General features: G+C 53.7%; 10 protein-coding genes across 10 annotated transcripts; 6 read left to right on the top strand and 4 right to left on the bottom strand.

Annotated features, from left to right (window-relative positions):
- Window positions 1-923: 923 nt before the first annotated feature.
- N7498_004975 (putative beta-N-acetylglucosaminidase) lies at window positions 924-4046 on the top strand (the record flags this gene model as incomplete). Its single annotated transcript, XM_058452037.1, has 4 exons — window positions 924-973; window positions 1180-1298; window positions 1363-3875; window positions 3933-4046. The coding sequence occupies 4 exons, from the start codon at window positions 924-926 to the stop codon at window positions 4044-4046; spliced, it is 2796 nt and encodes a 931-aa protein (XP_058308575.1).
- A 1490-nt stretch (window positions 4047-5536) lies between these two features.
- Window positions 5537-6005, bottom strand: N7498_004974 (uncharacterized protein; the record flags this gene model as incomplete). The annotated part of the gene is made up of 2 exons (XM_058452036.1): window positions 5537-5818; window positions 5862-6005. The coding sequence occupies 2 exons, from the start codon at window positions 6003-6005 to the stop codon at window positions 5537-5539; spliced, it is 426 nt and encodes a 141-aa protein (XP_058308574.1).
- A 456-nt stretch (window positions 6006-6461) lies between these two features.
- Window positions 6462-8430, top strand: N7498_004973 (NDT80/PhoG-like DNA-binding family protein; the record flags this gene model as incomplete). The annotated part of the gene is made up of 2 exons (XM_058452035.1): window positions 6462-6718; window positions 6804-8430. Exons 1-2 carry the CDS (start codon window positions 6573-6575, stop codon window positions 8428-8430), a joined length of 1773 nt encoding a protein of 590 aa, XP_058308573.1. The 5' UTR covers window positions 6462-6572.
- Window positions 8431-9181: 751 nt separating this feature from the next.
- N7498_004972 (cleavage/polyadenylation factor CFT1) lies at window positions 9182-13665 on the bottom strand (the record flags this gene model as incomplete). The annotated part of the gene is made up of 6 exons (XM_058452034.1): window positions 9182-9663; window positions 9742-9889; window positions 9946-11040; window positions 11093-11260; window positions 11322-11608; window positions 11667-13665. 6 exons carry the CDS (start codon window positions 13663-13665, stop codon window positions 9182-9184), a joined length of 4179 nt encoding a protein of 1392 aa, XP_058308572.1.
- Window positions 13666-13978: 313 nt separating this feature from the next.
- N7498_004971 (uncharacterized protein) lies at window positions 13979-15906 on the top strand (the record flags this gene model as incomplete). The annotated part of the gene is made up of 3 exons (XM_058452033.1): window positions 13979-14589; window positions 14640-15647; window positions 15713-15906. The coding sequence occupies exons 1-3, from the start codon at window positions 14040-14042 to the stop codon at window positions 15904-15906; spliced, it is 1752 nt and encodes a 583-aa protein (XP_058308571.1). The 5' UTR covers window positions 13979-14039.
- Window positions 15907-16166: 260 nt separating this feature from the next.
- N7498_004970 (uncharacterized protein) lies at window positions 16167-16778 on the bottom strand (the record flags this gene model as incomplete). The annotated part of the gene is made up of 3 exons (XM_058452032.1): window positions 16167-16231; window positions 16333-16468; window positions 16524-16778. The coding sequence occupies 3 exons, from the start codon at window positions 16776-16778 to the stop codon at window positions 16167-16169; spliced, it is 456 nt and encodes a 151-aa protein (XP_058308570.1).
- Window positions 16779-17049: 271 nt separating this feature from the next.
- On the top strand, window positions 17050-18667 carry N7498_004969 (Atg14 domain-containing protein; the record flags this gene model as incomplete). Its single annotated transcript, XM_058452031.1, has 2 exons — window positions 17050-17706; window positions 17750-18667. 2 exons carry the CDS (start codon window positions 17050-17052, stop codon window positions 18665-18667), a joined length of 1575 nt encoding a protein of 524 aa, XP_058308569.1.
- Window positions 18668-19114: 447 nt separating this feature from the next.
- Window positions 19115-20630, top strand: N7498_004968 (putative ZIP family zinc transporter; the record flags this gene model as incomplete). The annotated part of the gene is made up of 3 exons (XM_058452030.1): window positions 19115-19160; window positions 19217-19408; window positions 19474-20630. 3 exons carry the CDS (start codon window positions 19115-19117, stop codon window positions 20628-20630), a joined length of 1395 nt encoding a protein of 464 aa, XP_058308568.1.
- Window positions 20631-20985: 355 nt separating this feature from the next.
- Window positions 20986-22430, bottom strand: erg10B (acetyl-CoA C-acetyltransferase; the record flags this gene model as incomplete). The annotated part of the gene is made up of 5 exons (XM_058452029.1): window positions 20986-21504; window positions 21572-22064; window positions 22126-22201; window positions 22260-22309; window positions 22366-22430. 5 exons carry the CDS (start codon window positions 22428-22430, stop codon window positions 20986-20988), a joined length of 1203 nt encoding a protein of 400 aa, XP_058308567.1.
- Window positions 22431-22684: 254 nt separating this feature from the next.
- N7498_004966 (U5 snRNP component Snu114, putative) lies at window positions 22685-25818 on the top strand (the record flags this gene model as incomplete). The annotated part of the gene is made up of 4 exons (XM_058452028.1): window positions 22685-22704; window positions 22759-22898; window positions 22966-25194; window positions 25256-25818. 4 exons carry the CDS (start codon window positions 22685-22687, stop codon window positions 25816-25818), a joined length of 2952 nt encoding a protein of 983 aa, XP_058308566.1.
- Between the last annotated feature and the right edge of the window lie 122 nt (window positions 25819-25940).

The following is a 25940-nucleotide window of genomic DNA, read 5'->3' as shown; positions in this document are numbered from 1 at the left end:
TGCGCCCATGGCCCACACCATATGGGTGACGTCGGCGAATTCTCCTTAATCCTTTCTCCCGTTCGGGACGGGGCACGAGATAGCTGGCGTAACCCTCATTCGTCTATTGGCAGGGACACATCCGCATTGTACGTTTGCCATGTGGTGGCCAACAATAGCGAGAGAAAAAATTCGATGACGCAGTGGGATGATAGAGGCGAAATTGAGATTCTGATTGGTAGGTTACCCCCAGAATGGGCGGAACCAGATGTCAGGTTGGGAAGAAGGTTCCATCGGGAGCAGAAGTTGCATCCGGGAAGTCGGCGTTCATGTAGAAACGATAAAAATCTGGGGGAGAATCCACCGTGTACTGTTGAGTGCAACCTTGCAGCGTCGCAGCGGGATACCGTACAGTACCGTATGGTATTACATACTCACGTGCCGGGGCAAGGCCAAGCGCCGGTTTACCTAATTCTCTGCCTCGAATTTGGGGTCGAAGAGATTTACGTTTCATAATATCATTCGTTATTACCCCATGCATGACGATCTAGGTATGGTTTGACTTGAGACTGTTCGGTGATTTCCCGGACCATCATCCCTCACCGGGATCACCAGGCACGTAGATAATGACGCGAGCGGATGAGGTCCGCCCTATCTGACCTTATCGCCCCAAGTCCCGATTGCGGCTCTGAAGCTTCACAGCAGCAACCCGCCAGCGTCCGAGCCCATCGTACGTCGGAGTACGCCTGAGGCACCTGAGCGCTTATTCCATCCTCATCCCCGTGTCACCTGACTGCGAACTCGGAGCTCACGCTATCTTGCTCAGCTACTCTGGGGCCTCACACCGCACGTCAAGGCCGATCCCGTTTGCAGCACCACCTCGTGCGGATCCCTACGCTGCATCCTGCCTGTTGGGCCCCTGCTGGCATTCCTCCCCCAGGGCCATGGCCCCGAAAGAGGACATGCTGCCCCCGGGCTGGGAGGATCTAGACAGGTATGTTGTCGCCTGTTCCGTCGCCTGTTCCGGAGCCATGCACTGCCCTGCCCCCCTTCGGCTTCGGGCGTCCTCCCCCATCTCCACGCCTGCATCGCTGTGGAACCCCAGTGGCTCTTCGGGAGATTTAGACTATTTCCTCTTCGGGAAACCCTGCCACCTGAGGTGCGCGAGATCAATGTATGTGCTGACGTGCCATGTGGCAGGCAAATGGGCCAGCTCTTTATGATGGGCTTTGATGGTACATCGGTCAGCCCGCAGGTCCGCTCCCTCATCGAGGACTACCACCTAGGTTCCATCCTCCTGTCGGCCAAGAATCTCAAATGTAATCCTACTCTCCTTTCTCCCCTCGTGACCCCCGTGATCAGCGTGCTAATTCGAATCTTAAGCTGCCGAGGAGGCCACCCGATTGGTGCTCGAGCTGCAGACCATTGCCCATGATGCCGGACACCTTGTGCCGCTGCTGATCGCGTTAGATCAGGAGAATGGCGGCGTCAATAGCTTATATGATGAGATATACGTCCGCCAATTCCCTAGTGCCATGGGCATCGCGGCAACGGGCTCGAAAGCTCTGGCTCACGAGGTTGCCGTTGCGACCGCCCAGGAGCTCAAGGCCGTCGGGGTCAATTGGATTTTGGGCCCCGTCCTGGACGTCCTGACCAATGGACGAAATCAGCCCTTGGGCGTCCGTACCACCGGCGATGACCCCCAGGAAGTATCTCAGTACGGGGTGCAATATATGAAGGGGTATCAGGAAGCAGGACTTGCGACCTGCGGTAAACATTTTCCCTCCTACGGCAACTTGGAATTCCTAGGATCCCACACAGATGTCCCCATCATTACGGAATCTTTGGAACAGCTCAGTCTAACTGCGTTGGTGCCTTTTCGCAATGCCATCATGCAAGGTTTGGATGGCATGATGGTTGGCGGCGTGTCTATGTCATCAGCTGGGATGAATGTGATGCACGCCTGTTTGAGTGACCAGGTGGTGGACGAGCTGCTCCGAAAAGACCTCAAGTTTCAAGGCGTCGTCGTATCCGAATGTTTGGAGATGGAGGCATTGACTCACAACATCGGCGTGGGAGGAGGCACGGTCATGGCGAAGAACGCAGGGTGCGATGTTATCCTACTATGCCGATCGTTTCCAGTGCAACAGGAGGCGATCAACGGGCTAAAGCTGGGCGTGGAAAATGGCATCATCGGTCGCCCTCGAATAGAGCAGTCGCTACGACGCGTGCTGAATCTGAAATCGCGATGCACTTCATGGGAGCAGGCACTGAACCCACCCGGTCTGCTCTCGCTCACGCAAATGCAGCCGTCTCATACCAGCCTCTCCACGCGTGCATACAACAACTCCATCACTGTGATGCGGGACAAGAACAGTCTACTTCCTCTTTCGAACACCATCGATGCTGGCGAGGAGCTTCTACTCTTGACCCCACTGGTCAAGCCACTCGCCGCTTCAGGAGTGTCACTCTCAGCTACCGAAGCCACCCATGGCCCCCTTGACCCCTCGGCTTTGGACCGGTCCGCTTCGGTGATGACCGGAGAGAGTGTTTTCAAGGAATTGGGGAGGTCTCTTTCACGGCAAAGGAGCGGACGTGTATTGCACACCTCATACACATCCAATGGCGTGCGTCCCATCCACGAAGATCTCATCAAACGAGCTAGCGCAGTCATCGTGGTCACGGCGGATGCCAACCGCAACCTATATCAACAGGCCTTCTCGAAACACGTCTCGTTGATCTGCCAGTCGCAGTACACCCCGTCTGGCGAGCGTTGCGAGAAGCCTTTGGTCGTGGTGGCAGTGAGCTCACCATATGACTTCGCCATGGATGCTTCCATAAGCACTTATGTGTGCACCTATGACTTCACGGAGACGGCGTTGCAAGCGCTAGTCAAGATCCTCTACGGCGAGCTAACGTCCACGGGAGTATTGCCCGGCTCCATTAGCCGCAGCCAGAAAATCCATCAATCCCGCCAGCACTGGCTAGTCGAGAATTGGAACGAGGAACGTGACAGCGCTGCGTTGGATGCCCTTCTTGACACAGCTCGAGGGGACTGCGCGCAGGGTCAGCGGTCAGAGCTCCTCGGTGCAACATCAAACAGCTTTCTGCTACGGAGGGAGGATGTTGACGAGGCACACTTTGTGGTCCGCAACAGCAGCACACAGGCGCTCTACGGGTTCTGTGCAACCTACTTCTTTCGGTCCACTGGCACCGGCGTCATCGGGTGTCTGATCGTCGATCCGGCCCGGCGTAAGCTCTCCATCGGGCACTCCCTTCATAGCCGGGCCATCCGCACTCTTCTCCAGCGGAAGGGCCTGAAGCGGTTTCAGCTCGGGTCTCGACTACCGGGAATCTACCTGGGCATTCCCACCGTCAGTCCCGTTGAGCGAAAGCGCCTGCGGCAATGGTTTGCGGAGCTAGGATGGAACACGGCACTCTCGCGTCCCGTCTGCAGTGTGGTGCTGCGCAACTTGGCGACATGGACGCCACCCGACGGACTGACGGCGACGCTGCAGAATGCCAAGGTCATCTACGATCTGGTGTACGGGTGGGACTTTGCGCGTGCAATTCTCGACCACATCAGAACCAATGCCCGGCAGGGAGTGACGGACATCTACCGCATCGCCCTGGGTGGAGCCCCTAACTGTGGCATTATCCGGGCCAAGCGTTCCTCGGATGATATGATCCTCGGAAGTATAGTGATATACAACGAACGCTCGTCTTTGGCTGAGCACATGCCCGCTCTACGTTCCACCCAGCCACCCGTTGGGGGCATCTCATCGCCCGTTATCTCCCCGTACGCAGATGACTACTCCACGGTGATGCAGGGGCTGATCTTGCTCGCCATCAAGCAAATTCGCAAGCTGAATGCCAATGCCGTGGTGATGGACTGTGTAAGTGATCGACCATCTCCTCGAGACCGATGTGAGACCTACGCTAACGGGATGCAGGTGGACGGCGACGGCAACTTTGACTGTCTTTCCTCCATGGGTTTTAGCATGCTACACAGCTTCGAGGAGGTCAACTGTGATGCAGCCACCTGGACGATGATGCACGCGTCCTAGACGACACGGGCAATTGCTCTCTTCGGTCTTCGTTTTTGTTTCGTTTCATTTTGGATTTTTTTTTCTTTTCTTCTCACTCCGGGTCCATTTTTTATTGGTTTCCGGTTCTCGCATATGTGATATCCATTTGACATTTTGGTTAGGGTCACCCGTCCGGGGGATTGGGGATTGGGATTCGCGATGCAGGTACATGTGCCCATCGAGGAGTTTCTTGATTGGATTCAGGGATTTTTTCCGAGCTTTGCTCCCCTTGTGCATATTATTACCACGGGGCAAACGAGATGCCCGCTGGTGGGTAGGACAGGCAACCTGTACGGGGTCATTTAGACCAATCTGACATCATTTTTTTCCTTCTGGTCGAGTGAGCCGGTCAAGCGAAGTGGCGATCACGGGAGATCCGCGATCCTGCGCGCGTGATGTTATTCTTCCATTGGGGGCGCAGAATTAAGGCGGCCACGGAATGAAGAGTTCACGGTTAGAGAGGCTAAGTCCAGAACCAGTATACCTCGTGCTGAGTGGCATGGAGACGCGCTTGGGAAGGCATCAAGATAACGGCGGACTCTGAGTGGACCGGACGTCCGCAGGACCCTGCGTCTCTTCACCTCACGATAATGAATTAATGAATTTAAATTATTCGCTTGTTAGAGCTAGGGAGTGAAAGTGGGCTTGGTCGGACCTCCGCTTGGCGCCGCAGGCGAAGGAAAGTCAAGCCTCCACGGGGACTCCGTGCGAAGAGGCTCGGGAGAGAACACCTGGGGAGTTACATCGTAGGATGGCATAGACGTTCATCCTCTACCACTCTAACTCTACGTCTTCCTTACTTCTACATACACACCCTCGCACTCATTCACTCACTCATATATCTATGTACATAACCAAGCGACGGCCGTCGGCCATCCTAGTGGTCTCTCTCGGACGCTCGGGTGTCGGGGCCACAATTGCATCCGGCGCCGCCTCGCTTCGGGGATTCACTCTTTCCTGAAGTGGGCACGCCCAATCTACTAGAGTTTGGCGAGAGGCACAAATCCCTCGGTCGTACAGTGCAATGTTCTTGGTATCGAAGAATCCGGCCTGGGAAAAGGAGGTTCCTCGACGGGTCCACATTCCTTATCTCTTTCTGGATCCGCTCTAGGACGCTCTGGGACCATGGACGCTCTGTTTCACTTGGACCTGTCGAAAATGGAAGCCTGATGGGAAAAAAGCCCGGAAAACCCAAACGCATCTAGCTCGATCGGCTTCGGTGATCACCAGCTTCTGTTTCGTCGAGAAGGGCGTCGAGAAGGTTCGATCCAGGGGGGGGCAACAGTGTGCAGCTGGGAAGGAAGCCCGAAGCAGGCAATCAACATAAGCATGGTGTGGTGCAATGGCATCATTCGGCCAGTCATCTGCCAGTCATTTGCTCGCTCATCCCGGTCAGCCATTCGGCCATTCAGCGTTGAGGAGTAGAGACCATGATTTGCCCGAGCGGGCCTACCCGCCTCTTTCACCCTTCACGCACCACTTTCACTTTCACGCTGGACCCGTCCGGGCGAACCACATCCAGCCGTGGCCAGCAAGCTTGCAAGGGCCGTGCAGCCGTGCAGCGGAGACCGGGGATATTCAAATCGGGCAAATGCACGGGAGATTGAAGGAGCTCGCGCTCTCCCCAACGGTCCGAATCCAGCGGTCTTCGTTCCACAGCCCGTGATGCCGTTCGACACATACACCTGTGTGACTTGATCACGGACACCCCTCGTCCTGTTCTCGCCCCCCCTTCCCTCCTCCGTCCCTGACTGCGTGACTGGATGCGTCAGGGTCGACGAGGGCCTCACTCACGGCTCCGCTGTGGATGTTGCCCGTTCGCGGTACCCGGCGGGAGCCAATCATCAAGTACTGGTGCACGATCGCAGCCATTTCCACCGTCTTTCCACTTTTCCCTGCTTCGCGCTCGTGTCCGGCCCGGGACTGCATCGCCTTCATTGGCCCGTGGGCTCTAGCCCCAGGTTCAGTGGTCCAGCGGTCCAGGTCCAGTCTTTCCAGTCTTTGCCCCCCCCCCCCCCCCCCCAATCTGCATGTCAGACACGGTCCTATGTTGATCATCGATCATTTCTGGGAAAAGCCTCTACTCTGTTCTTCTAATTAAAATGGAGGAGGGAAAATGACGATTATCGGCGTGTTTCTGAACAACGCCACCCCTTAACCTTCACCGTGCCAAATTGGCTTTTGTATTCGGACAGGACGCCTCGATACGGCAGGTGGATTCGTAGTTCCTCAGTGATCTTCAGGGCCCTTAGAACACAGGCTGCCGAGAGCCGGGGCGCGATCGGCCGCGTCTTACCCCATCCAGCGGTTCGGGAAGAGATAGAGAGAGACGGGTGTTCCGCGTATAACGTTTAAGTAGAACCGTCTTCGTTCTCCGCAAAAACCGCGGCTCCACTTTTCCCCGAATCCGTCCATCCACGCATTCCATGTTCCCCCCTCTTGCTCTTTCGCATTCTCTTATCCCCTTGAACTCTCCTCTTGATTCTTCTCATTATTGCCCGCGCCATGGAGGGCTTTGATACCATGGCCATGCCGCCCTATCTGGCCAGTCCGCTGTCCCTCGGCAATCTACAGGGCGACTATCTCAATGCCATGCCCGGGCTCGATCTTCCCGATCATCGCTCCAACTTCGATTCCGAGACCTTTGTCAGGTATGTCTGTCCCGGTTCTCCAGGCACCTGGATCGGGGGAGCGTGGGAGAATACCGAACCGTGAACTAATCTTGGTCCCCGATAGTGATGAACTCACCTTTCCTCAAAGTAATCTGCCGCACTCGTTGAAACGGTTTCCCTCGGGCTACGATGACCCTTTCACCGAGATGGTCACTCCGTTCGACCCGGTGCCTCCGGAGCAGCCTCAAGATTCGTCCATCGATCACAATAATAAGCTACTGAGTTTCTCGCTGCCGGCCTATCACTTCACCCTCCTGGACTACTCGATGCGACGCACTTCTCTGTCCGTGTCGGCTCAGTTGCATGGCATGTTCTTCCTGGCCGAGTCACCCTATACGACTTCTCCCTCCGAGAACGCTCCGCCGCAGCAGGGCGCCGAGTTGACTTGCTACCGCCGTAACCTGTTCCAGATCACCGGCTCCGTCACCTTGCCACGAGGCATGCGGTATATCATGACCGATCAGGGCGATCGAATCCCCATCCTCGCCCAGGAACTGACCGTTTCCGCGACCGAGTCGGTAGAGGGTAACCCGGTGAAGATTATTTCCGTGCCGTGGAAGACACCCTCTGCGGCAGCGGCCAACTCCGGCTCGGCTCTAGAGGATAGCGGCACCAGTAACGCCGCCAAGATCGAGAAGGAGCCTCCACCGATTCCCCTCGATATCATGGCCGGCCAGGACCTGGACACCGACTATGCAACCTTCCCCATTGCGTGGAAACGCCTGCAGTTCCGCGTGGCAACCGCCAACAACGGACGCCGCAAGGAGCTACAGCAGCATTTCGTCGTTCGGCTCAAGGTTGTTGCAACCCTGTCCACCGGTGCGAAGATCGCCATATCAGAGGTGCAGTCGGGACCCGTTATCGTTCGTGGCCGCAGCCCACGTAATTTCCAGTCTCGCAAGGACCTTCCACTGAGCGGCAGTGCGGCCGCATCACGAAAGAACCAGGCCAACTCGGTGGCAGCGCTCAACCGCACGCCAACCAACGAGTCCGTGACGCGTCGCGCGAGCGTCACCCCAGCGAAGAACAAGGCACCGTCCGGAACAGTACAGAGCAGCTCCCCCGAGACCACCTCGGTCCCTCCTCCGACTCTCATGCAGCAGCCCCGTGCGACACCCGACTGGACCCCGATCCCGCAGTCCACGTCCAACGTCATGTCCCACGGCCACCAGTCCCTCTTCCCTCACTCCAGTCCCGAACAACTATCACAGGCAGACCAGCACCGCCGTGTCAGTAACACGGCTTCCGCTGCGGCGCCGATTAATCTGTCTCTGCTGGACGAGGAAGATACCGGGGATGCAGGGCTTCAGCTCGATCAAAAAATCCTGCCGCCGTACACCAGTGAGCCACCTCATCAAAGATCCATCAGCATGGACCAAACGGCACCGCCAGCCAAGATGCGCAAGCTATCCCACGCCGTCTCCCAGACCCCGTCTCGAAGCGCCACTTCATCACTGCCGCTGCTGGAGACTGCCCATCTGCCACAACAATTCGTGTCCTCGCTGCCGTTCCCGAACGAGAGTACTGATTTCCTCTACGAGTACTTCCCCCTCGGACTCGACGACTGGCAGGCGCCCGTTGATGCTGTCTATCGACCCCATGTGGTACATCATACGAACATGCCCGAGATGAAATTTGTGGCCTCCAGGGGTCGCAGCAAGCGGTATTTCGCCGCCGAGGATGTCTTCTAAATATCATCAGCTCACTGGCGCTCGGGCGGCGTTATGTCTTTTTTTTTATTCTTAATTTTTTTTGGTTCTGATTTGGGTCGCATCTGCATTGGCACATCGGGATGGGGGTAATTTGGTTCGAGCTCCTGTCACCTTTTTTTAGAGTCTTCTCTTCGTCAAGAGAAACATGTTTATTCTACGCTGCTTACATGGGGGTTGTTGGGTTGTTGGGTCTGGGTCTGGCGTGTTGTGATCTCTCTCTTCCCCCTTCTTGTTTGAATTGTGGAAGTTACCAGGTGCAAAATCGGCGACGGCGGCGTGCTGCGGAGTTCTATTTGTTTGTGTTTCTAGGGGGTTTGTCCTGGTTCAAGAAGGTTTGATGGTGGCATCGCCCTCGCTCGGGGGATTACTGCTTTCTCCTAGGAGACCATGAAGGGACTGGATTTTGGTTTGGGTTTCTACGTCTGCGGATTTTCTCTTGGTACTTGGTTATATCCCATCGTGTTATGATGTTACGCTGCTGTTTATCGCGCTCGATCAGGATCCTGAGCCGATTGCCGTTCTATATCTCCGGCAGCCCAGGATCTATATAGTGGAAAATGAAATATCATCTGTGAAAGAAAATCCGCTCCATACTTCAAACGTAGCCTGGACGATACGATACATAAAAGGAACTGGCGTTCGTGGGTCTACTATCGGAGCACGTTACAACCGAGAAAAGAGGCGACCGTATTCCGTATTCCAGAACGACTCAACTAGATCGAAGCCGTGTTTATACATAGCCCAGTCCGTCTCCACCGACGGTCTCCAGATCGGCTCTGATCTCCCACTCCTTCGCACCGACCCGACCCGCGATCTCCGCCTGGCGTTGCTTGCCCAGGCTCAGCCACTGACGCACCAGGTTTCCATCAACCATGCCTCGGCCGCCGGCACCGTCGCTCTCAACTGCCCGGAACGCACGAGGGTTCAATCCACAGGGATGTTCGATCGTGTTGGTCAGTTGAGACTGTAGAGCCGACAGCCGACGGTAAGAATCTTCCGTGACAGACGTGACCAACGCTAGAGATCCATTCTGCGAAGTGATCAGGACATGGTGGTTGGGAATGTCTTCATCCACCTCCATCTCATCGTCGTTGGACTCCATAAGTTCGGACGAAACGGGAGTTCGGGGCAGCAGGGTCACCGTCGAGGCGAAATTGCCGGTGTAGAATTTGCTCCGGTTCAGCAGCCGGTCACCATTGGAAGACTTGGGATCTAGGGGATAGTCAGAAAGGGGGCTCCTAATTTCTTGAAGGTCCTACGGAGGCCTGGGGTTTGTCATTCATCACGCACCTTCGGGGTCGTACTGCAGGACGTGGAGGTTGCAATCACTGTCCGCAACCAACATATAGAGCTTGTTCCCGTTCGGCAGGAAATCCGCGGCCGCCACTTCCAGGTAGTCTGGATCTTTGCCAAAGAGAGTCATCTTGTATGGCTCCTCCTGTGATCGTTGTCAGTCCAGTTCAATTCGCATCAGTAAAGGGGAGGGTGTCCTACCGAGTAGCCCGCAAACCAGATGCCCTTGACTGCATCACCCAGGATGCACATCCCGGTGCCCTTGAGCTCCTTGGCGACATTGACATAGCATAGCATGTCCATAAATGCCACGGGAAGAAGACTGCCATCTTCTTTGAGACCTCGAACCATACACTTCTGTCCCTGAGCCACGATGATGAAGCCCTGGCTGCCAATGCCTGACAGCGCCGTTACGGCGCCCTTCACAGTCTCCTTGCCAACCAACTTCAATTTCCGACCAGTCTCTGGCTGGCCTGGTTCCGGAACAACGTCGATCACCTCAAACACGTAAATGCACCCGCGGGCCGGAATGTCTTCGCCCTTAGCAATTGCCGTTCCGACCACGATCAGATCCTTCCGCTCGTGTGTATTCTCCGAGATCTCCAGGTTCACGTTCTTCACCGCTGTCACATGCTCGGCGGGATCTAGGGGATAACTATCGATGATGGTCCAAGTCTTGGGGCTGACCACCTTGACGGAGCTCTGAGGGACCTCTGGCAGAAATGATATTGACTCCATACACCACTCCGGATGCAACTCGTCATTTTCTGGTAATTTAAAGCCCACACTGGAGCTGGTGCCGAGAACATAGGTGTTGGATGACGTCGAGTAGGTCAGAAAGTCGACTTGCTCTTCCACGGGGATCTTGCGCAAAGTCCACGGGTAATCGAACTGGGTGTGTGGGGGTAAGAGACAGGCTCGGATACAATGTTCGGAATCCACGTAGATAAAGCCATTCTCACAGCCAATAGAAGGCGAGTGAAAGGTACTCATCCATCGTGTGAACTCTCCTCGAAGGCGGACTAGATGTGGCGAGCTTGCCGCCGTTCGTAGAATGAACCCAGCAGAACTTCCAGGCATGAAAACAGTGCAAAGCCCCGCAACGTCGGGCAGAACTCGCAATGGCCTCGTCCGCTGCCTGTCCTCCAAAATCCCAGATGCTGTCCCCGATGTGACATTGGACAGGGTGTAATTGACCTCCCGGAAGAATCGTAAGTCGTGCGATGGTCCGTTCTCGGCCTCTGACGATTTGAAGACTGGCTTGTAAACAGCCAGGTCATCGTTGTCGGTTCGAATCTGTTATATAGATTAGATCCCGGGCCAGGCAATTAGTCGCGGGGAACCTTACGATTAAATATGGCGAATTAGCCCAACGGACGCCGAGATCGGCAACAAGGACTTCTTTCAGAGCTTCCCGGGAATTTGACCGGCGAGGGGGTTCCGCGGACATGACAGGTTGTAAGCAATCGATGCCTTCAATGACCGACAACAGTTTCATGTCTGGAAGACTGAATATCTGCATTTTATTTGTTAGAGTCATTGAAATTGTAGGCTTAGTGAGAGGAACATAAACTAACCGAGAGCTTGCACTCCATGCTTAGCAAAAACATCAGGACCTTTTCGCTGGTGCCGAATGCTTGGCTTTTGCCATGATAGAGACAGGCCGATCGCCATTTTGAGGAAGATATTTGATCTGGAAGTGAAACCTCGTCGAGGTCACCGCTGTCATCCGCCTGAAGAAGTAAAAGTGAAGAGTCATCCCGCAGAATAGCGAGGTAAGGATCCGTGAAACTTGCGCTCACCGCTAAGCGCTCTTCATCAGTGTCCTCATCCCAGATGGGGTAGATCTGGACCAGCCCGAGGTCTAAATGACCTTCATGTTAGTATTCAGCAAACAATAGATTGACGAAACTTAAGCTTACCTATATCATAGCTCCTGACTTCATTCCGCAAAACTTGAACCAGACGAGTACTCTCAGCTAACGGCGCGATGTCGATGGTACGATCTTCATTCGGATTGAACTCGGGTGCTTTGAAAGGCTTCAAGTCTTGCCCTTCGATTCTCAAGATTTCGGAGACTTCCTTTTCTGTCTCTGTTGACCTCGCGACAATCACATAATGCTGGAAGGTGGGCTCTTCAGGCAAATCGCCAGTATTGACAAGGCTTCCTTTCCCTTGGGTCACGGAGGCCGACCATACCCCATCGGCATCATCAATATTCATGGAAACCGTGGTCACAGGGTCAATTTCTCGTTTGATGACAACCAGACCACCGGCTCGACCGGAACCTTGCGATGCGACAAACTCCAACTCAGCAGAGACTCCTTCGTTGGTGGACCTGTCTTGGTCTTTGATTGCCGGGAATGCTTGTCCCAGTGTGATATCTCGTAGAGGGCCAGTGCTTATCAATCGATCATTCAGTCGAAAATGATAGGACTCGGAGGTTGAATTCTCGGAAGCCATGCGCGGATCGGCCTGACTGGGCTCGGGTACTGAGGAGTAAAGGTCATCTTCGTAACCGTCGTCATCCATTTGCTCATCGTCTGAGAAGATATCAGTGCTGTCACTGGCTTTTTTCGACTCGATTCGTGCCTTCTTTGCTGAAAGTGAAGAGTGGGACCACCCCAAGAGCACCGAGTCTGCGTCTTCGCTACCAATGAAGATATTTCCATCCTCAAAGCAAGTGGAGCACGATGCAGCCGACTTCAAGAGATTGCCACCGACTTGTGATGGCAGGGAATGAACTGTCATGCCCGACACAGATCGCCCATCAAGCTTGAACTTGATCAATGCCATTTCCCCTGATGCAAGTGCAAGGAGAAGATCACCGCTATCACCACCTAGTCGTTCCACGACACAGCCTTCGAGACGAAAGGCGAGGTCGGATTGATCACTCATTGAAAATGATGAGATCTGCCTGGAGAACTCATTCACACCCACCGCGCTGGTTTTCCCGGCTTGATCAACATGTACGATCTCGTTGGAACCGATGAGCAGGGCCCCTCCCACGGGAGGTGGGAGTGCCACTATCTTGAACAAGTCACTCGGGAGCCGCGTCACCGAGAGGAGGGTCGTGGAGGCACGTTGCTCTAGGTCTAGTGTAAAGACGGTATAGAACATCACATCCTTTCTCTCGTGAAGCAAAGCGTTGGAACTTGCAATTTGAGAATACAAAATGCCAAAAGTCGGCTCCCTATATTCGTAAAGAAATGCAAGACTGACTGGGTGCAGCAACGAAGGGTCCAAAGCAGTCAACGGCAGGACAAAGGAAGCAGCATAAGGGGTCTGATATCCTGGCCCGTCTTTGCGCTTCTCAACATCAGTTGCCCCTTCCCGAGTCCCATCCGGGCGCTCTCCGTCAAGCTCCGAGTCATAGTCATCCATCACTAAATCATCACCTGCCTGGTGAAAAGGAAGAATGGCAAGGTTGCGGACGCCGAAGTTGAAAATCGCGCACCGGCTGCTTGGATCCACACTAAGGATGCTTCCACAGCGGCTCAGATCAGGCACCCAGGGGCTACGAGTGAGGTCATCTCTCTCGTAGTAATGAATAGAGACGGTGGAAATGCCATGGCGCTCGGGGTCCCACTCAACCAAGCTGAGTTTGGCATTACGAACGGCAAGCAAGATAGCTTCCCCGCCGCTCTTCGTGGTTAACGGTTTCACTCGACTGATATCAGTCACGGTTCCTGGGAGAGAATACTCCTTCTCCAGGACCAATTTTGTCTCCGGTTGGTGAGAGGCTGACGGGTGGGTCTCTGAGCTCTCTCCCTGCCGCTGAAAGGCAGGTTTGAGCAGTGAGAACACCTGCAGTAGCGATGACCGGACCACAATCAGATTGTTAGCTGTGGCTGAGATAAAGGGCAGCGCCAAAGCATGAGTGACCCCCGTTGGGGGGAGCAATTCCGTATAGCACTGCATTGGAAAAACCCGTGCCTTACGGTCTTTGGATTGCTCCAATTACCTAGTTGTTGGGGCGGACGGGATCACCGATGCGCATGGCAGCTCAGTGAATTCAAAGAACAACGAAACGAATTTCCAAGAGAAACACAGCGGAGGAAGTATAAAGACAGGCGCAAGACAGGGCGGATTTCCCGACACAAAGCTCCCCGTCACGTGGCTGCCACCCAAACGGGATTAGTTCATGACGACAAGCGCGTTCGCAGTTTACTTCGACATTCTCAGCTTGAAACCTTGAAACCTTGGAAACCTTGGAGACTTGCCTTCGGTTTATCTGCTCTCAACTTCTTCCTATACCCCATGTGAGATCGTGATCGTGATCGCTATTCTCCAAAATGGCGCTCCTCCAAACTTCCCTGATCTGGATCGTATACGCTATCGTCATAGCTATCCTGCTCGCGGTGGCCTCGGTATTCATCTATGTCTATCAAACTCCGCGGGACCGTTCTCCTTCTGTAACTCTGACGTGCATCTTTGCCATCACCTGTCTTTTGGCTACAGTCCTTCTGCTTCCCGTGGATGTCGCACTGGTATCGTCGACTACCTCGTCCAAGTTGGGCCGACGGAAAGAATGGGCCACCCAGGATGCCGTCGATAAAATCACCTATTCTCTGACCGTCGTCTATTACTTCCTGTACTCCCTTGATGCGTTGCTCTGTTTGCTGGTCATACCATTCACATATTTTTGGTACGAAGAATACGATGAGGTGGCGGTCGAGGCAGGCGAGCAAACGCTTGGGCAGCGCTTCTGGGGCGCTTTCAAGTACACACTCTCGTTTGTTGCCATTGTGGTGATACTTTTCCTCGTCGGATTTTTTGTCCCCGTCTCCAATGAAAAGAGGGGTATGGACTTGGATTACTTCAAGCGCCTGCTGACTGAAAACCGTGCGTCTTTTCCGATTTCGCTGAGGGCAAACATACTGATATCGAAATAGATGGCGAGCGTGCATTGACATTTGCTCTCGGGCTTCTGACGACACTTGGACTGTGTCTTTATGTCCTCTATACTTCGTCGGGGCTTGCTCTGTTTCCCATTGGTCTGATTAAGACGGCACCTTCCATCTCCAGTCCCACGTTGCGAGCAAATACTGCACACCAGCTTGAGACTAACCAAGAGCGGCAGAGACAGCTTGAAGGTCGCTGCGGAGGTAACCCCGACCTTCTGTCTTCCAAAGACCGCAGAGAGCTTGACACTCTCACTCGCGAGGAGAGAACCTTGATTAGGCGACAACGTCTCGTTGAAGAAGCGCAAGGCGAAGGTCAAGGATGGCTGATGCGGGCATGGTACAAGGTTGGAGCAATATTCCGCCCATTCAAGCTTCTCGGGGGTATTCTGCTACTCCTGCTCGCATTTGTAACATGGGTGTCTATGCTCCTAACGGCCATCGACAAAGCGACAAACTCAATTTGCAAGCATCGCTGTGGATACATACTTGGGCACGTCAATGTCTTCAATCCGGTCAATTGGGCTCTTGTTCAATCTGCCAAAGTCTTTCCCGTCGACTACGCTATCTTCACAGTGCTTGTCTTACTGCTGTTCTGCAGCTCGGTTGCTGGCATTGCTGCGGTAGGCATTCGCTTTCTTTGGATCAGAATCTTCCAGATCCGAAAAGGTCATACCTCACCCCAGGCTTTGCTCTTGGCAACCGCTATGTTGATGCTAATGATCTTGGCATTGAACTACTCCGTGTCCATGCTGGTTGCTCCGCAATATGCGACATTTGGCCCGCAGACGTTCTGTGATCGCGCGACGACGTCTCCACTGGACCAGCCGGATTGTTCTGACAGCAGAGAACTGATCAAGCCGTGCTCTGAATTAGCAGATAATCCCGCCGCGCAGCAAGTGTGCACCCCAAGCGTTGTCAGCACCTTTCTGAACCGTGTCACTCTCAATTACCCCTTCTTTGGTGTCGTGTTCTTCTGGGCCCAGTTCTTCTTCCTCGGTAAGATATCCAATCTCTTGAGTTCCCCGTTATATGCTTTGAATTGACATTTATCTTCTTTGTAGGAATCTACCTGGTGATCTTTGTTGCCTCTCTCTTCCGCTCGCCGAGATTGGACGAGAGACAGCTCGACGAGGATGCTGAAGAAGCCGAGGAAGAAGGTTTGCTGGCTAATACTGGCAGACGTTTCAATGCTACTTGGCAGGATATCACGGGTCGAGTTGGCCGAGACAGTGAAGATGGTCGTGCTCCTGAATGAGGACTTGTGTGCCCGAGATATTGATGGTTGAGCCCTGCGATGTGGGTCAAATTTTTTATGAGTTCCATTAGCGAAATTTCAGTGATATCAATGTTTATTAATCTTGTGCGCCATTATTATGATGTACCAACGCTAAGGATGTGACTGAATAAACGACAATTGGTGGCCCGATATTCTCCATAGCTCGTGCATTAGAAGACCTCGGGATATTTGGTAAGTGAAGCGAACCTCCACCCCATAGGGTGACATCATCTCATGGCTCAGGTTTTCAGCTGTTCATTTAGCAAGGCCAGAGCGCTCTGGAATGCTTTTACGACCTCGGTGTCTACCGCGACAGCTTGTCAGTCCTCAAGCCGGGAGAGTAGTATGGAGTTGGAACGTACAGTGTTGTTTCTTTTTTTTAACACTACTTTCGGAATTTTGCACATGCTGCATCTGTGTCTTGAACCTGCACAGCGTTAGAAGCGTTGCTCTTGAGCGACCTGCCTCGGGGGGGTTCATGCCGTTTCAGAGCCCGTTGTTCATCCTGTAACACAGTAGTCTGAGACCACGCTGTAAATATCTGAGTAAACAGGTGTCAGAGTAAAGTTATTCAAGTATACATCAAGTGGTCTTACCTCGAGCAGTTTTGCAGTCTCAATACGAAGATCCTCTTCAACGCGGCTGTGCTCGTCCATGGCATCCGCATATTTCTTCTGCAGCTGCTCCCAGTCACATTCTTCTAGTCCCTGCGTGAGGAGAGCGACAAGAGGGAATTCGGCATTGACAGGAGACTTGACAGGAGACTTGACAGGCTCGGGACTGGTTTCTTGAACCGCATCAGGAGCAAGGGGCTGAAGCGCCGCATGGTTTTGGTTATCCGTCGACTCCATCCAGTGTGACTGAGGTGCGATGGTCCAGAAAAATGGCAGGGGGCCACGAGGGAGGTGGCACCTGAAGGGGTCAAGTCATTTGTTCACGCGGCTGTTTTGATATACAAAAGATGGTTGGGTCCCGCGTCAGGTGACGACATACACCGGTGCCAACTCGACACCTCACGTTTAGCTCATCATCATCCTCCATGGTCCTCGGCGGTAGCTCAAGCAGCTTCCACCATGGAAATGCGGCCCTTGAAATCTCCTTGACTACCCACGATCCTCTGCGATGAGCTGTCACATATGCGCCTCCTCCCACTCCCGCCTGCCATTGCTCTGTCCAACATGCGCCCGCAATCTTCTTTACCGGCTGCGTCTGGAAAACACCCAGATACTTCTGGAGAAGGAAGCCCTAGGGCGCCAGGTTGAAGCTTCGCTTTCTTTTGATGGGTCCCACAAACAATCTGCAACGACTGAAGGGAACCGCCCAGATACCGATCATGAGAGCTCTCGACGCTGGGCCTTGCAGGCTATTTCCAGCCAACAAGCTACTTCGTCGGTTAGGAGAGAAGATATAAATCGGCATATCGAAGCCTTGAATGAGGATATCAGGGCCAAGAAGGCTCATATTTCAGAACGCAAGGCGACTCTGTCCCGCAGGCGTTCTGATGCGGATTCAGCGCAGTATCAGCTGGAGGAGCGGGAGGCCGCGACCTTGACAGGCATCCAGAACACAAGCAAAAGAACAGAGCATCTCTGGCATTCCTTGCACAGCAAGACAGCAGAAGCCCGAATTTTTCTATGTCGGGAGGCTGCTCATATTTACGGCCTACGGCAAAAGACGTCGAGGAGGAATGAGGCCGGGTTAGCCTACGTGCTGGGAGGAGTTTCCCTGGTAGACTTGAAGGACATGAATGGAAAGTCTTCTGTATCGCGCGCGCTCTCTGTCTTGATGTACTAACGTAATTACAGGTGCCACGCCAGCTCAGATATCTACGTCACTATCTAACATTGCTCGACTCCTTGTCCTCGTCTCGCATTACCTTTCCCTCAGGCTCCCCGCTGAAATTACTCTTCCACACAAAAACCATCCTATTCCCACAATATTTTCCCCCGCGGCATCGTACCAGTCGCATGAACTGCCAGATGGAGCCGTCGGCCCTCGGTCTGTGACATCCAGCCCAACGACATCCAAAACGAGAGATACGCGAGCTCAGCCGCGACCTAGGCCACTGCTTATTGACAAGCCTCTACCCCGGTTAGCCAAGGAAGACCCTGGAACCTATGCTCTCTTTCTCGAGGGAGCCACCCTCCTCGCTTGGGATGTCGCTTGGTTGTGCCGGACGCAAGGAATCAACCTAGCCTCGGACTCATGGGAAGACGCATGTAACATCGGCAAGAGCATGTGGCAGCTTCTGGTCGCTCCACCGGCCCAGACGTCCAATTTGATGCGCGCTTTTGCTGGCCGGGACACACAGGCCCGGATGAAGCCCACCAAAGACACTCCACAGACGACCATCCAGCGCACGAAGTCATTCCCTATGCTAGGCCACTACTCTCATGGCACTGCGCACTCTTTTCTCGGCGCATCCGAAGGAACTGAGTTTATACGATCATGGAAACTGCCGACCCCAACGAAGATTGCGGACAAATTGAAATCAAGTCTTCTTGGAGAGATGGCAAGCGCGGAATGGGAACTACTGGAAGAGAAGGAATGGGATGACGGCACTACAGAGCCCCATCTACCAGCGGTATCGACCGCGCACAATGAATCGAACACCCTCAACTCACCCGCCTCCCAAAACAAGCCAAGCGAGGACCTAGACACTCAAACATCTCCGCAGGTGTCAGATGAAGCTCGTCGGCCGAAAGGCACGAGTGGTTGGACGAAGCTGAACAGTAGATAGATATTAAACAGATAATCGAATAGTTTGGAAGATTTTCTTCCATCTTTATGTGCAATAATATACAAATACGATCTAAGGCTCCACAATATTCACCTAATATGAGGTATTCAGTGCTCTACTGCTCTCGTATCTTCACCCTAGAGGGTCATAGACTGAGGCAGTACCAAGTTAAGGGCTGCGGGCGCGGAGTTACTAAGCCGCCGATAAGGTTAAAGTGATATGCGTGGCCCGAGTCCCTCCGCTTCTCTGCAATGATACTATGCTCCCGGGATCGGGATCTCCTGGACGGTGTCAACTCTTTGAAAATCACAGGGTCATCATTACCCGAGGCCAATTTTGCGATCTGGTCTTGATAGCGGCGTCCTAAACCCCGTCGGCGTTGTGAATCAACCTCCGGGGAATGTGGCTGGAGCCTTCCAACATCTAATCTTCCCCCAATAAAAAAAAATGCAGGATGTCCAGGCATGGCGGACTGCAGGCGAGGGATCTCTCGGTTAGCAGCCCTGGAGACTGATACCTTTTTCAAGCCCCCGCTAAAACAACCCACAGACTTGAAGCGTGCTCTCTCTGTTATCTCGGAAATTCCCGAGTCTCTCCTGAGAGCCGAGCTCCTGCGACGGGATGGGACTCAATCCACGGAGTCGGCAGATGCACCAGCGTGTGGCTCGCGGGTGCGAGGTGCCTATAATACCCCTCTACATGTCATGGCTCTGTTCCTTATTCTGGGGCTTAGTACATTCGGTACGCGCCGCTTCCCCTGCCTCCTGACGCGAGCACAGATTGTTGACCGTCAATTCTTCAAACAGCATGTTCATTCCCAGTGCTTGCCCGCCGCTTCCCTCGTTTGCCCATTCCACGTCGCTTTCTCTTCATCTCTAGACATTTCGGGACCGGAGTCCTGATTGCGACGGCTTTCGTGCACCTGTTGCCGACAGCCTTCATTTCCTTAACCGATCCGTGTCTTCCTCGATTCTGGAGTCAGTCATATCGCGCAATGGCAGGATTTGTGGCCATGATCTCTGTCTTTGTCGTTGTTCTGGTGGAGATGTTTTTTGCCATGAAAGGTGCAGGGCATGTTCATGGGAATGACTATGATACTCTTATCGGCGATATGGGTCGCGAATCCATGGAAGCGTTTGGACAGGAACCTCCGAGTTACTCAAGGCTGGAATCTCGGGACGCATCGGGCAACATTCGCCTAGAAGGCCTACAGCAAAATGGCCAGGGAGAAGACACCGAAGCAGCTCCTGGTTCGTCACATGAATTTGAACGACCAAACCTGGCTAGGTCTCATCTAGATAAGGAAGAGGACGATACTGATATCGATGGACTCGATGCGTATGCCGATGACGTCCCAATCAACGGGCAGACGCATTCCTCTTCTGGTTCCCACCACCGTCAACGGCCGCCCATGAGTGGTCACTATCGAACGCATACCGAGTCCGATATACCGATGCAGAATCCGCAGCGCCAGCTTCTCCAGTGCCTTCTTTTGGAGGCCGGGATCCTTTTCCACAGTATTTTCATTGGCATGGCACTTAGTGTCGCTACCGGGACGTCTTTCGTTGTGCTCCTTATCGCCATCAGTTTTCACCAAACCTTCGAAGGGTTCGCTTTGGGGTCAAGAATAGCATCACTCATTCCTGATCTTTTTTCGCCCAACTCTGCCAAACCCTGGCTAATGTCACTGGCGTACGGAACGACGACACCTCTCGGCCAGGCCATCGGCCTTGTCTTGCACAATCTCTATGATCCTGCCAGCGCAACAGGCCTGCTCATGGTCGGTATTACCAACGCCATTAGCAGCGGTCTCTTGCTCTTCGCGGGTCTTGTTGAACTTCTCGCGGAGGACTTCTTGAGTGAATCCAGTTACGAGACTCTGAAAGGGAGGCGGCGTGTCGAGGCCTGTATATCCGTTGCATGTGGAGCCATTTTGATGGCGTTTGTTGGGGCGTTTGCTTAAAAAGACAGATGGCGATGGCTTGATTTCGTTGTCTTTTGCCCGGCTGTTCTACCTTAGTATCATAGACTCTTCACAAGCAATCTTTGTTGCAAAATCCAACATCATCCATCCAGTTACTGCTTGCAGAGCTCTCAGGTATGTAGCATGATTAATTCTCCGATTTCGGCGGATATATAAGATTGTTTCTGGTGTTTTCTCGAGCTCGCAGGCTGAAGAGTTAAAAATGTTGCTACAATATATTATATTGCTTCAAATTAGTGCATTTCAATATCTATTTCCAACAAAAGTTCAATTGGTATTTTTTCCACATGCAGATGGAAGTCATGTCATATCCGTACATCATTAAGAAAGCCGTTTAAAGAAGTGACTCAATCACCAGGGCGCTCGCGCCACCACCGCCATTGCAGATGCCGACGCAGCCGAGCTTGCCCTGCTTCGCCTTCAGAACACCGATCAAGGTGGACACAATACGGGCACCACTGGCACCCAGAGGGTGGCCGATGGCAACGGCACCACCGTGGATGTTGACCTTGTCCTCGGGGAGGCCGAGCAACTTCATGTTAGCAAGGGCCACCACGCTGAATGCCTCGTTGATCTCGAAGGCATCAATGGACTCCTGAGTCACGCCAGCGTGCTTGAGAGCCTTGGGAACGGCCAACGCGGGCGCAGTAGTGAACTTGTTGGGTTGCTGAGCAGCATCGCCCCAGCCCAGAATCTTCGCAATGGGCTTCAGGCCGAGCTCCTTCAGCTTAGCCTCCGAAACCAAGACAACTGCGGCAGCACCGTCATTCAACGGGGATGAGTTCGGGGCAGTCACCGTGCCGGTACCAGGGATGAAGGCGGGCTTCATGTTACGCAGCTTGTCGGGGTTGAGCTAAACACAAGGGAACGACTGTCAGCACACGATCAAACAATATCATCTGGATCAGCAACGAGCTTACGTTCTTGGGCTCATCATCCTGAGACACGGTCACGCCGGGCTTGCCACGGAAGCCGGGGATCTCAATGGGGGCAATCTCGTAGTCAAAGACACCGGCCTTCTGGGCAGCCTGGGCCTTCTCGTAGGTGCGGATAGCATAGTTATCCTGCTGCTCACGGTTGAACCCGTGGTCTTGGGCACACTCCTCCGCCTGGAAACCCATGAGCTCCTGCTTGCCATAGGCATCCTGAAGACCGTCCTTCATAATTCCATCCACCATGTTCTGGTTGCCGTACTTGGCACCGGTGCGGAGGCTGGGCAGGTAGTGGGGAGTGTTCGACATGGATTCCGTGCCACCGGCCACGACGACATCGGCGTTTCCGGTCATGATGGTCTGGGCACCGAGGATAATAGCCTTCAAGCCAGAGGCGCAGACCTTGTTGACGGTGGTGCAAACGGTGGAGTCCTGCAGACCAGCGCCAATGGCACATTGGCGCGCAGGGTTCTGACCAACGCTATCCAGGAAGTCAGCATCAACAGAAGCAATAATAACAGCTGGTTAATTCCGTTACTTACCCGGCGGACAGGACATTGCCGAAGAAGACCTCCTCGACATCGGAGGCATTGATACCCTCGGCACGCTCAACAGCCGCTAGATTTAGCCCGTTAGTGTTTGGTTAAAAAGATCGAAGCGGAATTGACCGGCATACCTTTGATAGCGTGGGAACCGAGCTGGGGGGCAGTCAGGCTGGACAGGGAGCTGAACCAAAAGTTAGCTTTTTTTGCTATAAATCATCGGGACTATGAGATAAATACCCAAGGAATGAGCCCACGGGCGTACGGGCAGTGGAGACAATGTAGACGGGAGGAAGAGAAGACATGGTTGCGATTGAATGCAATTGAATGTATCAGGAAAGAAGAAAAAGGGGGGAGGATCAAGATCAGAAGAAAGGGAGAGGGGCAGATCACTTTTATAGTGGGGAGTGAGGAGGTGTACGGTGTAGGCGCGAGTACTTGCAGACGCTCGGGCCAAGTGAAAGTTGCGAACCTCCAACTTTCTCCGGTGTCACGCCAGCACCGATTCGGGGTTCCTGTCTACTTTGCGCCGACCCCGTCCCACTGCTCCCAATTCATCATGGACGATCTTTACGACGAGTCAGCTCATTCCTCTTTCTTCTTACTTTTTTTCTCTGCTAATTAGGGGCTCAGGTTCGGTAACTACATCGGCGAGGCCGAGTCCGACGAGGAGCAACATGACCAGGTCCCACAAGCCTTCAAGTTTGATGAAGCCTTCGACGATGAGGAGGACGAGGAAGAGGTCAATGACCAGCAATTAATGGAGGTCGACGGTAATTTTTTGCGCTCCCCCTCCTAGAAATTCCCTCCGAGCCGCCTACTGATCCACGTCTCGCGCAGAAGGACCTTCCAATGCTGTCGTTTTGCACGAGGACAAGCAATATTATCCCAGCGCACAGCAAGTCTACGGTGCCGACGTCGAGACTCTAGTCCAGGAGGAAGATGCGCAACCGCTGTCCGAACCGATCATCGCTCCCGTCCAGCAGAAGAAATTTGCGATCGCGGAAACGGAGCTCCCACCCGTGTATTTTTCCCGAGAATTCATGACAGATCTGCTCAACTTTCCGGAGCAAATAAGGAATGTAGCTGTTGTGGGTCATTTGCACCATGGAAAAACCGCATTCATGGATATGCTTGTGAGACAGACACATGACCTGACGAAGCGTCTCGAGAAGCGAATGGGCAAGCGCAGGGAAGAACAGCTGCGGTATACTGATGTTCATTTTCTGGAGCGAGAGCGAGGCCTCTCGGTCAAGTCGGCGCCAATGAGCTTGGTTCTTCAGGGGACCAAGGGCAAATCCCACCTGGTCAACATCCTCGATACACCCGGACATGTGAACTTTGTGGACGAGGTGGCTGCATCAGTCCGGCTGGCTGATGGCGTCGTCCTAGTAGTGGATGTTGTGGAGGGTGTTCAGGCCAACACCGAGCAGATCATCAAGCATGCAGTTTTGGAGGATATGCCCTTGACTCTTGTCGTGAACAAGATGGACCGGCTCATCCTGGAGCTCAAGCTGCCACCCAACGACGCCTATTTCAAGTTAAAACATGTGATTGAAGAGGTCAACACGGTCATTGAGAACGTTTTGCCTGGCCAGGGCGAGCGACGTCGCCTTAGCCCCGAGAAGGGAAATGTCGCGTTTGCGTCAAGCTCCATGAACTGGTGTTTTACATTGCAGTCCTTCGCTCGGATGTATGCAGACACTTATCCGCGACTCGACTCGACCGAGTTTGCGGCACGCCTCTGGGGAGACATTTTCTATAACCCCCGAAGCCGGAAATTCACTCGCAAGGGCGTGGAAGAAAACTCTAAGCGAGCATTCGTGAAATTTGTGCTCGAACCAATCTACAAACTTTATTCTCACACGATCAGTGAGAGTCCCGAAGATTTAAAAGAGACGCTGGCAAGTGTGGGTGTCAGCTTGAAGCCGTCGCAATTGAAGACGGATGCAAAGGAGCTGCTGAACCTTGTTTGCGAGCAGTTCTTTGGCCCACCTGCTGGGTTTGTCGATATGATTGTTCAGCACGTTCCTTCTCCGATCGAGGGTGCTCAGAGAGCATTGGAGAGGTACTACACCGGTCCGTTGGATACCAAGGTTGCAGAATCCATGACCACCTGTAATCAGGATGGCCCCTTGGTGGTCCATGTCACCAAGCTTTTCAGCAGCACCGACGCTACTGGTTTCTACTCCTTTGGAAGAATCATGAGTGGCACCGCTCGGCCCGGCCAGCAAGTTCGCGTTCTCGGGGAAGGCTACACTCCCGAGGATGAGGAGGATATGGTCGTCGCGACAATTTCAGACACATGGATCGCGGAGACCTGTTATAATATCTCCACGGACGGGGTTCCCGCCGGTAACTGGGTCCTCTTGGGTGGTGTGGACAATTCGATCGTCAAGACAGCCACCCTGGTGCCTCTCAAACTAGAGGATGATGAAGAGGCGCATATCTTCAGGCCCATTCGACACATGACTGAATCGGTCTTCAAGGTTGCGGTGGAGCCGGTCAATCCATCCGAGCTGCCCAAGATGCTGGACGGTCTCCGCAAGATCAACAAGAGCTATCCCCTGATCTCCACCAAGGTCGAGGAGTCCGGTGAACACGTTGTCTTGGGCACGGGAGAACTCTACATGGACTGTGTCCTGCATGACCTGCGACGACTGTACTCCGAGATGGAAACCAAGGTCTCGGACCCGGTCACTCGCTTCTGTGAGACGGTGGTCGAGACATCGGCTATCATGTGTTACTCGATCACGCCAAACAAGAAAAACAAGATCACCATGATCGCGGAGCCGTTGGATGATGGGATTGCGGAGGATATTGAAAGCGGCAGAGTCAGCATCAAAGACCCTATTCGGAAGGTTGCTCGTTATTTTGAGGATAACTACGACTGGGACAAGTTGGCCGCCCGCAGCATCTGGGCCTTTGGACCGGATGAGATGGGGCCCAACATTCTGCAAGACGACACGTTACCGTCGCAGGTGGATAAGAAGCTCCTCGGAACCGTGCGGGATTCGATTACCCAGGGATTCAGTTGGGGTACAAGAGAAGGGCCCCTTTGTGAAGAACGTGAGTACTACCCACCCCCAATACGTTCGGCCCGATGTGCCTAGACTAACATGATTCTCAGCGATTCGGAACACTAAGTTCAGGCTCACCGATGTCTCCCTCGCCGACCAGGCAATCTATCGCGGAGGTGGCCAGATCATTCCAACCGCTCGTCGTGCCCTGTACTCCTCCTTCCTTATGGCTTCCCCCCGTCTTATGGAGCCCATCTACTCCTGCACGATGACCGGGCCTGCCGATGCCGTTGCTTCAGTATACACCGTCCTGTCCCGCCGACGAGGTCACGTCCTGTCCGACGGACCAATTGCCGGTACTCCGCTCTACTCCGTGCGTGGGTTGATCCCGGTGATCGACTCGTTCGGTTTCGAGACGGATCTTCGCATTCACACACAGGGCCAGGCCATGGTCAGTCTGGCGTTCGACAAGTGGAGCGTGGTCCCCGGTGACCCGTTGGACCGAGATGTCAAATTGAAACCGTTGGAGATGGCGGGTGCCATGGCCACGGCGCGAGACTTCGTATTGAAGACAAGAAGACGGAAGGGCTTGGCAGAGGATGTGACGGTGAGCAAGTTCCTCGAGCCGGAGCTGTGGAAGGGACTAAAGGAAAGTGGCGTTTTGGACTCATGATATTCCCACGAAGGAAGAAAGCCAAACGAGAGAAAGAAAGAGAAAGAGAATAAAACTAGGAAGGTATTCGTGGTGCTACGGAGTCTTCGATCAATTTTTGGCATTCATGGGTCCATGTAATT

Source organism: Penicillium cinerascens (assembly GCF_028974065.1).
Source record: "Penicillium cinerascens strain IBT 15544 chromosome Unknown contig_5_segment0_segment0, whole genome shotgun sequence".
Lineage (NCBI taxonomy): Eukaryota > Fungi > Ascomycota > Eurotiomycetes > Eurotiales > Aspergillaceae > Penicillium > Penicillium cinerascens.
The sequence above is the reverse complement of the archived record's forward strand: the minus strand, read 5'-3'. Positions and strand labels throughout refer to the sequence as shown.